General features: G+C 64.1%; 1 protein-coding gene across 2 annotated transcripts; it reads left to right on the forward strand.

Annotated features, from left to right (window-relative positions):
- Positions 1-136: 136 nt before the first annotated feature.
- On the forward strand, positions 137-12,006 carry POFUT2 (protein O-fucosyltransferase 2). 2 transcript variants are annotated; one of them, XM_082392553.1, is made up of 9 exons: positions 137-417; positions 1,769-2,019; positions 3,980-4,124; positions 4,714-4,824; positions 7,234-7,300; positions 9,702-9,827; positions 10,115-10,295; positions 10,448-10,571; positions 11,712-12,006. In XM_082392553.1, exons 1-9 carry the CDS (start codon positions 287-289, stop codon positions 11,866-11,868), a joined length of 1,293 nt encoding a protein of 430 aa, XP_082248679.1. In that variant the 5' UTR covers positions 137-286; the 3' UTR covers positions 11,869-12,006. The 2 variants fall into 2 exon arrangements, with proteins under 2 accessions (XP_082248679.1, XP_082248680.1); XM_082392554.1 differs by having other exon boundaries at positions 142-417; positions 11,715-12,006.
- Positions 12,007-12,312: the final 306 nt, after the last annotated feature.

Below are 12,312 nucleotides of genomic sequence, written 5' to 3' on the forward strand. Positions count from 1 at the left end.
CGGGAGGAGACGTCCGCGCGGCCCCGCCCCCGTCTCGGCCCCGCCCACACCCCGGCCCAGTCCACCCGTCCATCAGTCCCGCCCCCGCCCCTCGGCCCGGCCCCCCTTCGGCCCCCAGCAGCTCCGCCCGTTCTGCCGCAGGAACTTCCCGACTCGGGATCAAGCAGGACTCATGCCCTAGGTGGGCCCCGTGGCGTTGCCGTGATACAGGCGAAGCTCTCCACGAGGGCGGGCTGCACTTCCGGGGCGGGGCACGGCCACCGGAAGTGCGTGGCCGCCCGGGGCCATGGCGGCGCTCGGCGTCTTCTGCCTGCTATTCGGGGCGGTATCCTGGCCGCCGGCCTCGGCCTCGGGCGAGGAGTTCTGGCCCGGCCAGTCGGCAGCCGACATCTTGTCGGGGGCGGCGTCCCGCAGACGGTAAACGTCCTCGGCTGGGCCGGTGGGCAGGGACCCGGCGAACCGGGAGGCGGGGCTCGGAGGGCCGGGAAACGGAGCGGTGGAGCCTCGGTCTCCCCTCGCCTCTCGGGACCCCTGGCCTGGGGCCGCGAGCCCCCCGGAAGGGCAGGCTGCAGGTCCGCGTTAGGGGGCAGGCCGGGGGCCCCTGTCACATGATGCGGGCCCTCCCTGGAGTTCGAGGAGCCCCCGAATCAGATGTTCGAATGGGGTGGTTCTTAAGAAAGCCCAGCTTTGTTTACCTGCAGAATATCCGTCCCATCCAGGTGTTGGTTGTTTCATAGATAAGTCTCAGGAATAAGAGACAAACGTCAGTGCTATTCAGCAGTTACTGAGAGCTTGACCGAAAACAGACTGCTGGGTGTGGGACGTCAGGATGGTAGATGGGCCTCTTCCTGGCAGGCTTGGGGGATTGGAGGCTCACGCCAGGGATCACAGCATGGCCTCGTTTGTAGTAACGGAGATGCAGAGAAGGGAGCTGTGAGGACATAGCAGAAGCTGAGGTCTCCTGCCTGCGGCTTGTGTAGAGAAGTCTTGCTTTACATAGGGCAGCCGTTCTCAAAGTGTGTCCAGGGATCCCAGAGGTGCCAGGCCGTTTTCTTAGAAAGGCCAGGATATCATCTGCCTTTTGCACACACTCTCTCGAGAGTTTACTGTGGAGTTTTTCCAGAGACCACCTGGCCTGTGATACCATAACACAGGGAATGAAGAAGCAAGCAGACAGGAGAATCCAGCAATCACCAGACCAAAAAGAGATTTGCAAAAATTAAAAACAGTGCCATTCTTGTCCCTCATGATTTTTGTCTTGAAAAATATACTTATTTTTCATTTGGAAATTTGGAAATGCTAATGATAAAGGTAATACGTTTATTTTTGTTATTTTTAAGGGAATTCATAAATACTTTTCTAAAGTTCTTGCTCTAAATTCTAAATCAGGAATTATCGATAGATTTAATCCACATAAACAGTAGCCTTTGGGGTCCTCGGTAATCATTAAGAGTGTGCGGGGGTCTGTAGACCAAGAAGTTTGAGAACTCCTGGAGGGTGAGTGCTCAGATTCTGGCTGCGAGACTCTGCTGGTCTCAGCTGTGAATTATTGCTGGTGGTTAAACAGGTGCTGAGATGTCTTCTGCTCCTACTTGCGGGCTCTTTAAGTGGCTGGTCCCCTAGAAACGGGTGGGCCGCTGCCTCCACGTTACAGACCAGAAGCTACTGACCGTGCCTGGAGTCGGGCGCTAGGCCGTGGACGTGGGGTGTTGGGTTTTCTGTGCAGAGCCCTGGCCCTGAAGAACCACTCTCCTGCCCTCCCTGCCAGGTATCTTCTGTATGACGTCAACCCCCCGGAGGGCTTCAACCTCCGCAGGGACGTCTACATCCGAGTCGCCTCCCTCCTGAAGACTCTGCTGAAGACTGAGGAGTGGGTGCTGGTGCTGCCCCCCTGGGGCCGTCTCTACCACTGGAAGAGCCCCGACATTCACCAGGTCCGGATTCCCTGGTCCGACTTTTTTGACCTTCCAAGTCTCAGTAGAAACATCCCCGTCATTGAGTATGAGCAGTTCATTGCAGGTGAGGCGGGCGGCGGTCCTGTAACTGGGGCTGGGCGGGCGTTGGTCTGGGCGTGAACGTCAGGCTAGGCCCGAGACCTCGGCCAGCTGGGTCGTCTCCCCTTGGGCCTTTGCTCCGCCTAGGGGCCCTGCTTCCATTTCCCCCACTACCAGCGATTTTGACCTTTCCATAGTTTTTCTAGGGAAATAGATCTGAAGCATGTGAGCTATGTGTCCCCTCGCCTCTGAAAACCCCGGCCGCCTGATGAGCTGGAGCTGTGATCGGGGGGCAGGACCACAGGGCTCCCCCTACGCAGGCCAGGCTGTTCTTACCTGAAGGAAGACATGTTGTGTGTGTGGCGTTGGCTGGGTGCTGGTGGAGACGTGTGACCACACGTCCTGTCTCATTTGGTTCTGGTCAACGTTCTCATTTTAGTGTTTTTAAGAGGAAAGAGTTGAAGATTTCTTAGAATGAAGGTTCTTAGAGCTCACCGTTGCTTTACTGAGAAGACATAAACGGTCAGGGACACCTCTGCCCCGATCCCTGGAGCGGCCCGGAAGAGCGAGTCACAGATCCCAAGTGGCGGTCTTAGCGCTTCTGTGCGAGGGCCTGGCGGCCTGAGCGTCGCTGCTCCCGCCGAGGCCGGGCCCACACGTCCTCCTTGTCAGGTTCTGTTCTCACCGCACTGCAGACCCCGCCCCGCGGGGACGTTCTCCGTGTGGGGCTCCGCTGTGGCTGCAGGGCCACCGGGCGACCTGCTGCCGTCTGCGCTCCGGCTGGGGAGCAGCCTGCCTGACCCGACTCAGCCCAGGAAGCAGGCTCGGCCTCGTCTGCGCGGGCCCTGGCGCCCAGGGGACCGGCCCCTGACCTGCCAGCGCGGTGGCGCCTTGGCCACGAGGGGTGCTTCGTGACTGCAGACAGGTGTCGTCCCTGCCGCTCTGCAGGCCGTGTCCCTCGGGCCAGGCAGTGGGGGTGGGGACCGAGCCCCCGGGTGACACTGTGGCGGTGGCAGACCGGCCTTGACCAGCTCAGGTTTCCCGCTGCAGAGGGGACAGGCATGGGGCGTCACGCCCGGAAGGCCTCCAGGCCGGCGTCTCAGCCCCGGTGTCGCATCCCCCCGCCCCGCCGTAGGAGGAGCCCCAGAGCCCGGGCCTCGTGCCCAAGCCAGAGAGAGTGTGGACGAGACACCGGGTCACTCACTGTGGCTCTCTCGTCAGTGCGCTCCATCGTCGCACCTGTGAGCACGTCTTCACTTGTCGCCGAGTCGTGGCTGGGAGGCTCCAGGTGTGGGAGAGCAGTGGGTGAGGGGGACACAGGCCCCTGCTCTCCGGGGCCTCCTGTTGGGGGCGGGGGCAGAGCATGAGTAAGTGGCGGGGACCCGCAGCGCTCGTGGCAGTGACCAGAGCCACAGGACGAGAAAGCAGGCAGGGGTGCGGAGTGCTGGGCGGTGGCCGTGGACTGGGAAGGCATCCTTTTCGGGGAGATGCAGTTTGAGTGGCGAACTCAAACTGTTCGTTCGAGAACGAGCCCCGGAGGGGACGGTCCAGGCGGGTCAGCTATTCAGGCGTCCCGGGGAAGGAGCACCCCCATGGGCTTCAGGCACCACAGGCGGGCAGCTGCAGGAGAGGAGAGGGGCAGAGCGAGGGCAGCCTGCGGCCGTCGTGGGGACTGGCCCCGCCCACGGCGAAGTGGGGGTGTGGCTGGAAAGAGACGGGGGGCCCAGGCAAGGCCGGATGCTGTAAGAGGTCGGGGCGCTGAGCGGCCCAGAGGAGCTGCTGGCTCCTGGACAGCCCCCCCCAGGCAGCCCTCCCGTCCCCTGAGGACCCCCATGTCCCGAGGTCACTTGTTCCATCATCTCTGCTCTTGTGAGCTTCCTCCAGTCCTGTGTGGGACAGCGGTGGCGTTAAATACAGTGGAACTTCTCTGTATCACCGCAGTGTGTGCTGTGGTCACCGTTCCTGTCGGTCCTTGTCTCCTGCAGAGTCTGGTGGGCCCTTCATTGACCAGGTCTATGTCCTGCAAGGTTATGCAGAGGGCTGGAAGGAGGGGGCCTGGGAGGAGAAGATTGACAGCCGGCCCTGCATCGAGCCGCCCCTTTACTCGCAGGACAAGCACGAGTATTACAGGTACCACCGCGTTCGGGGACTCAGGCTGGTTTAGAAATACCTGGCTGAGACACACTTACCTTTTCCCGTGCTGTTTAATGCACTTGAACGTGATCATGGCGGTGTTGTCACCCCAGACTGAGCTGTCATCAGAAGAGCTGCCTGTGGACGTGCTGCTGTGTCCTCCCCAACCCGCCCAAAGCGCCCCCCGCACGGGGGACCAGAGTAATCCGGTTCTAGACCTGGAGCAGCTCAGAAGCTGCTGAGAGCACAGCTGCTTTAAGGACAGTTACCGTCAGAACTGGCCCTGGCCCGTAAGCGTTCGTTCCGCCGGGCTCCCTCCGGGCCGCCCCTGCTTTCCTGTCAGCGTACCGTCCCGATTCCTGAAGAGAGCTTCCGTGGTCTCGTCAGATCAGATGAAATTTGTGGTTTCTTTAAAGATTTCCACAAGGTCACTGCCTGTGATCACGACCAATAAGTTGTGAAAACTTACTGGTGAACTAAGAGAACCAGCTGAGTTTATCCAGATCAGGCCGTGCGTGTAGACTTTACTTACTGCCCGCGGAAAAAGAAACCACACTAACCGGATGCCGTGGGTCTTGTTTTCCAGAGGATGGTTTTGGGGTTATGAAGAGACGCGGGGTTTAAACGTTTCCTGTCTGTCTGTTCAGGGATCGGCTTCCATCATCGCCCCTGTGCTTTTGAGAAACACGTCCGCACGGTGAGTGTGTGGTCTCTGGGTGATGGCCGGTGCGAGGGCACGTGTGTGAGCGTGTCTGCCTGTGCCTGTGCTCTGTCCTGCTGGCTGGCCCGCGGGCGTCGCTGGAGGGTCAGACCTCATCCCCTCTCCCACCCCCTCGAGCCAGGGGGCCGGCAGTTGGGATCCAGGGGAGCCCCCAGGTGGGGCGACCGCGGCTGTTCTCCTCCCGGTGCTGCTCGGAGCGGCTGTGCTTTTGAACCTCACCATGGGGGTCTCTGGTCCCACCCCTGGTGGGTGGTGCAGTTGGATTTACACCCGGATCCTGCCCTGGGGTCCTGTCGGAGGTGGTGGGGCGAGCGGGGGCCTGCTGGACGTAGCAGGGCGTGAGGATGGACGTAGGGGCAGGGGGGCGGGCAGTAAGAGGGGGCGGGGATGAGGGCCGTGGGGTCGTGAGGCTGCGGCAGGGGGACGGCCAGGACAAGAGCGGGCCCAGCGGGGCCAGGAGGGTTTTGAAGGGACTACTGAGTGACCGGGGCTGGGGTGGCAGCCCGGAGCTGGCCTTGGAGGTTCCGCATGGGCGAGGAGTGCTTCCCCTCGGGGCCACCCCTGAAATCAGGCTCTCTTGCCGGCCTCCTCGAAGCCTGAGCTGTGAGTGGTCAGAGGAACAGCTCAGGCCTTTCCTGGACACACCGCCCTGGCGGCTGCTCCTGGCCTCGCGTGTTGGGAGTGTGTCTGCGTGACCGGTTCCTCCTGGAAGCAGAAGACCAGCCACGCGGGCCCCGCCCGCCCGCCCTGCCACCAGAGGGTCAGCGGGGAGGGCTGGGGTTCCGGGCGAGCTCCTCAGGAGGGGGCTCGTGCTTGGTTTCTAGGCAGGTGTCCTAGGAGTTCCCTGCAGGTGTGAGTTGCTGGGGACATGGGGACCCTGAGAGGGCTCCTCCTCTTAGCCACCTTCAGTGTCCCTGAGCCTGCGCACGCACAGGGCAGGCCTCCTGTGCTCTCCGGGGCCCGGGAAGGTGCAGACTGTCCCAGCACGGCCCCGGTGTGCCAGAATGCCAGGCCGGGTCCCCCCCCCCGGGCCTGCGTCAGCAAAACGCAAGCGGGTCCACGGAGGCAGCAGACGCCTGCTCCGCGCGGTGGGTCCCAGCTCCACGTGAGAGACGAGGTTGCTGAGGGTACCGCTTGCCGGGGCCCCGCGTTACTCGTCTTACAACTGTTCGCATTTCAAAAGCAGATCTGGCTGAAGCTTTGGGCTGTGGGACCGTTTCTTCTGAGTCCCATTTGTGAGTAAGGGGAGCTGAGCCCAGGACAGACTTGTGCCCGGAGGCCCCTCTGTTTAAGAGAGACGCAGGGGGCTTGACAGCGGGGAGATGGCGGCGCTGAGACCCACGAGGCTGGACGGGGGTGGGGGGGACCCCCACCATGCAGAAAACTCAAGATGTGAAAAGCACTGACCAGAGAGAGAAGGTTGATACACTCAGTTACGTTAAAATTAGTCAGTCTTGTCCGTCAGTAGAGGGCGTTAACAAGATGGAAAGGCAAACCACAGAGAGGGGGGCTTGTAGCACCTCAGCCACGTCAGTCCGTGCAGGGCTGGGTCAGGTACAGGCAGAGCTTCTAAAGGTCAGCCAGGAAAGGGCAGGCGGCCTGGTAGCAAATTCAGCAGCAGACGCTGTCAGGGGTGCCGCGGGGGCCACGCTGCTCCTAGACCCCAGGGGAGACGCAGGCCGCCGCCTCGCACTCGTGGCCTGTGTCTGGAGGGTCCTTTCCACGTGTGCTGATTCTTCAGGTTGCTGGATTAGCTCAGGCAGACCACCTTTCCTGCCCCTCGCTTTGCAAGGAGGGAGTTGAGCCTTCCCTGGAGAAGAGGCTGGCTTTTGGCTGGAGAAATACAACCGTGATAAGGACTCTTTCATTAAGGTGGTTTTTAAAAATAAGAGTAAATACTGAGTTTTGTTCCTTTGGGGTAGCCATCATTATATGGTTTTGCCCTTTATCCAGTAACGTGATGAGTTAAGCCATAGATGTTCTGATACTGAACCATTTTTGCATTCCTGGTGTGAACTCCATTTGTCACGTGTGTCATCCTTTTAATATATTGCTGGGTTCCATTTGCTAATTTTATGTTTTGTTTACTTGTGGGTTTTTTTGCGTTGAGAGTCACAAGCGAGCTTGGTAGCTCAGCCAGTTCAGTGGCTGGGACAGGACAGAGTCCGTCAGTGTTTAGAGCCAGTTAGGAATCAGAAGCTGCTGCAGGCAGCTGCCTGTGAGAGGCTCAGCAGAGATTTGCCCAGACGCACCCAGGCGACCCAGCAAGGTTTGACCGTCTCAGACTTCGTCCCTGATTGTTCCCTGGCCCAGGGCCTCCCCCATGACCGTGCTCTCTGGAGCGTGTGAACATGAAAACCTTCTTTTCCTGTTGTTTAAAAATAGGTCCGTGATGTTAGACCGAGCCGAAAACCTCCTTCACGACCACTACGGAGGGAAGGAGTACTGGGACGTGAGTGTTGTGTGGCGAGCATCTCTGTACGTGTGTTTAGTCTTGGAAAACCCAAGGCCCTCAGCAGCTCTTGCTTTCCGCCTTGCTGACTAACCCAACGAGGCGCTTAGCAGGCCTGGGGGAGGGCCCGCCGGTGAGCGTTGCCCCTGCCCAAGGAGGTGCTCCAGGGCGCGGGCTGGGGCGTCCCGGGCCCCGCCTCCTGCACTGCATCGGCTGTCCTTTCCTGCTGACGCGCTCAGAACCTGGAATTAGAGCTCCGGCCGTGTGTCCTCAGCGTTGCAAGGTGGGGCGTTCTGTGCCCCGAGTCCTTAATAGCGGAGTCGGGCTCTGCTTTGACGGGGAAGCGCTGGCTCTGGGTGCGCAGACAGTGACAGTGACAGTGAGGCGGGTGGGCGAGAGGCTTCTCCTGTCCTCCTGGGGGTGGGGACGGCTTAATCGTCAGGCGTCTGGTTTGGAAAAGAGGCGCAGTTCTGCCGACGGGGGCCGGTGCAACAGTTTGGCAAAAGCGTCAGACATTCCCTGAGAAGAGCCTTTGGCTGCAAGGTGGGGACCCAGGTGAAGTCGGCCTGGCCTGTCGGGGGCTCTGCCGGGCGAAGGAGCCTCCAGGGCCATCAGGGTGGGTGGGCTGCAGGGGACATGGGGCCTGCCCCACTCGGCTCCCGTGCTCCCCCGGGTCCTGGGGCCTGTGCAGACACTGATCTTCGAAGGGGCGTTTGTGTATTGTTGAAGTGAAGTTGAAGTTTTTAGGCAAATTACAGCTTTCTTAAATTAGAAATGAGTGCTGAGCTCCCTCAAGGCAGATACTTTGCAGCCTGGTTTCTCCCCTCCCCGCGGGGATTTGCGCCCCCCTTGTCTGGGGCTCCCGGTGGATGTGTCGCTTCTCCCGAGGCCCCTGTGCGGGAACCGGTTTCCCCGGATCTCTGCACCTTGGCACTGCCGACGGTGTGGACAGAGCCCCGTGGCCATGCCCCCCACCCCCGTTTCCACATGGTGGGCATGGTATTTTCTGCCGCAGGGGCTCCCAGGTCTGTTAATTGAGGTGCACGTTTATTATTTATGGCAGGTAATATTTGAAAAAGAAAAACATGGTATTTGCTGCCAAAAAAATGCAGTTGGTATTCTGTAATCTCCGCACCTAATTCACGATGAAGGGCAGCCCTGCATGTGGCGAGGTCCATCCCTGGACCGCGTCCTGTCCTGTCCCTGCAGGGCGTTGGTCAGTAATCAGTCCCTAGATGGACCCCGTCAGGCCCCCCAGGTCCCGCCCAGTCGTCACCAGCCTCAGCCTGTCTGGTCCTTCCTCCACCTGGGGAAGTGGGTGTCATGCCCCCTCTGCAGCCCCTGACCCCCAGCTCTCAGGGTCTGCCCTGTCTAGGGGCCGTTGATGCCTCCTGCGGGCAGGCTGGGCAGGCAGAGGCCCCCAGGTGGGACCCTGCTCCCTGGACCCGCGACCTGGGTGCCTCCTGGGCGGGTTGTTGCAGAAGCGCAGAGGTGTCAACACGTGGACACGGTGGTTCTGTGCCTCATGACAGCACTGTGGTCCCCGCCGGCCCTGAAGGGTGGTGACCCCCCTCGGCACCTGCGGGGGGAGGGGTGACGGGCGGGGACCCCGGGGCGGGGGGGTAGGGGTGACGGGCGGGGACCCTGGCGCGGGGGGGAGGGGTGACGGGCGGGGACCCCGGGGCGGGGGGGGGAGGGGTGACGGGCGGGGACCCCGGGGCGGGGGGGGGGAGGGGTGACGGGCGGGGACCCCGGGGCGGGGGGGGAGGGGTGACGGGCGGGGACCCCGGGGCGGGGGGGGGAGGGGTGACGGGCGGGGACCCCGGGGCGGGGGGGGGGAGGGGTGACGGGCGGGGACCCCGGGGCGGGGGGGGGGGAGGGGTGACGGGCGGGGACCCCGGGGCGGGGGGGGGAGGGGTGACGGGCGGGGCCCCCGGGGCGGGGGGGGGAGGGGTGACGGGCGGGGACCCCGGGGCGGGGGGGGAGGGGTGACGGGCGGGGACCCCGGGGCGGGGGGGGGAGGGGTGACGGGCGGGGACCCCGGGGCGGGGGGGGGAGGGGTGACGGGCGGGGACCCCGGGGCGGGGGGGGGGAGGGGTGACGGGCGGGGACCCCGGGGCGGGGGGGGGGAGGGGTGACGGGCGGGGACCCCGGGGCGGGGGGGGGAGGGGTGACGGGCGGGGCCCCCGGGGCGGGGGGGGGGAGGGGTGACGGGCGGGGCCCCCGGGGCGGGGGGGGGAGGGGTGACGGGCGGGGCCCCCGGGGCGGGGGGGGGAGGGGTGACGGGCGGGGCCCCCGGGGCGGGGGGGGAGGGGTGACGGGCGGGGCCCCCGGGGCGGGGGGGGGAGGGGTGACGGGCGGGGCCCCCGGGGCAGGGGCTCACGGCCCGTTGCACCCGCAGACCCGGCGCAGCATGGTGTTCGCCAAGCACCTGCGGGCTGTGGGGGACGAGTTCCGGAGCAGGTACCTCAATTCCACAGATGCGGCCGACAGGATCCCCTTCGAGGAGGACTGGACCAAGATGAAGGTAGCCCCCACCTCTGTAATCCTTGGTGGGGGGCATGCATTTTATCTCTTTAGACACCTGACAAGTAATCCTCTCATTCAGGAAAGGGCAGAACGGGGCACCTTGTCTGTCACAGGGCTGCCCGGCCCCACTGCCCCAGTCACCAGAGGCGCCGCTCGTCAGCAGTGAGCCCCCTGTCCTGGTGCAGGTGTAGGGACGTTGGCCAGTAATCCATCCCTAGAGGGACCCGATCAGGCCCCCCACGTCCCGCCCGATCGTCACCAGCCTATCGGGTCCTCCTCCACCAGGTCAAGCTGGGCTCTTCGCTGGGGGGCCCATACCTGGGCGTCCACTTGAGGAGGAAGGACTTCATCTGGGGGCACAGGGAGGACGTGCCCAGCCTGGAGGGGGCCGTGAGGAGGATCCGCAGCCTCATGAAGACCCACCAGCTGGACAAGGTGTTCGTGGCCACGGATGCCGCCAGGAAGGGTACGTGGCTTCCATCCGTCTGTTTCTCCCACAGTTAATGGGAGGGGGTTGTGTTTCTGTGCTCCTCGTCCCCCTCTCCGTGGTCCTTCAGTGTGAGCGCATGCACACGCATGTCTCCTGCGGCCCCGTCACCTCCTGTGATGCACCTGCAGAGCTGGATGGGCTCCGGAGGCTGCTGCCCGAGATGGTGCGGTTCGAACCCACGTGGGAGGAGCTGGAGCTCTACAAGGACGGGGGCGTCGCCATCGTGGACCAGTGGGTCTGCGCACACGCCCGGTGAGCAGCCCCTCCCGCCGCGTACACGCCTAGCCCGTGTCCGAGGCTGAGTCCTCACGTGCAGACCCCCAGCTCGGCCCTCCTTGCCTCACCTGGGGTCTCTCCTCTGTCTCGTCTTGTCTCGGGGGAGGGGCCGTGCCCGCTCCGCCCGCCCCTGAGTCCTGGTCCCCAGGTACATCTCGGGCACCCGCGGGGCACCCTGCCCAGTGTCCCGTCCTTGTCATGGGAGGCAAGCTGCCCACAGGGACTTGGGCCCGGGCCTCGGGGGTTCTTCTGGGGCTCATCTGCCCACCGGCGCTGGGAGAGCAGGGCTGGGGTGAGTCGGGCACTTGGAGTGAAGTGGAAAATCAGAGCAGAGTAGGTGATTTTCCCTCTCCTTCCAGAATTCTCAGACATGCTGGGTGCAGGGGCCTGTGTGGTTTCCCAGGTAGACGTGCCCTGACCTGTTCCAGGGGACACCTCCTCCAGGCTGAGCAGAGGGGCGAGGGCGGGCTCAGCGCCCAGCAGAGGGGTGAGGGCGGGCTCAGCGCCCAGCAGAGGGGTGAGGGCGGGCTCAGCGCCCAGCAGAGGGGTGAGGGCGGGCTCAGCGCCCAGCAGAGGGGTGAGGGCGGGCTCAGCGCCACCAGGGGTGTAGGGAGCAGCCCCAGCCCAGCCCTGTGCTCTGGGCCCTGCCCCTCGGCCCCGAGGTTCTGCTGGTGGGGGGCGGGGGAATGGGGTTCGGGGCTTCGCTCTTCCCCGCCCGCCTTGGGCTCAAACCTGGCGGTGACAGGGAGCAGACCTCCGGCACGTGTGTTCCAAGATGCCGTCCCTGGAGGGGGTTTCTTCCTTCTCTGGCTGCAGCTCCGCCCCTCAGCGGGGAGGCCTGCCTGCAGGTTGAGCTTGGCCCTGAGCCCCTGCCCCAAGCAGCCGAGGTCTAGCAGTGGCCCGAGCCTGCCCCTGGTGCGGGACCTGTCACCCGAGCCCCTGCGGCTGCCGCAGCCTGGCCTCCGGGCTCCTCCAGCCCAGGCCGCGTGGTGGCGATTGGCCACGGGGAGCCCCGGCCGAGGAGACTGGGGTGGGGGGCCGGGCGGGCACCTGGGGCCGGGGGTGGGCGTGGCTGGCAGGTTTGCTCCGCAGCCCCGGTGACCTCACGTTTCTCAGCAGGTTTTTTATCGGCACTTCGGTCTCCACGTTCTCCTTTCGAATTCACGAGGAGAGAGAAATCCTGGGGTTGGACCCCAAGACGACCTACAACCGGTTCTGTGGGGACGAGGAGAAGGCGTGCGAGCAGCCCACGCACTGGAGGATCGCGTACTGAGCCGGCCCGCGGGCGCCCCACACGCGGGCTCGCAGCTGCCCTTAGGACAGGTGGCGCCGCCGGGGCAGGGACCCCCCGGCTGGGCAGCAGGCTGTCCCCTCTCCGGTCTCAGGCCCGGGAGCCCTGCGGAGCCACGCTGCGTCTGCCCTGCCTTCCCCAGGCCCACCTGTCTGCCGTGACCCGGAGCCACCGCTTCCCCGGGATGCGGGTTGTTGGCTCCCGATCCGGAACCGTGTCTCCGCAGCCAGCGAGGCCCCATGATGCCTCGGAGGTGCCGGCTTGTCCTCGTTGACCTTGGTCAGGAGCGTTTCCCGCGGCATCGGGCAGGCCTGGCACCTGGGCTGCTCCTGTCCCGGGCGGCGGCCACAGTGCTGACGCTCTGTGTGCCACAGAGCAGGGCCCTTGGTCCTGCGCTTCTCCCCGTGGGACCGCGTGCCAGCTGGA

This window comes from Balaenoptera borealis (genome assembly GCF_965194805.1).
Source record: "Balaenoptera borealis genome assembly, chromosome: 5".
NCBI classification, from domain to species: domain Eukaryota; kingdom Metazoa; phylum Chordata; class Mammalia; order Artiodactyla; family Balaenopteridae; genus Balaenoptera; species Balaenoptera borealis.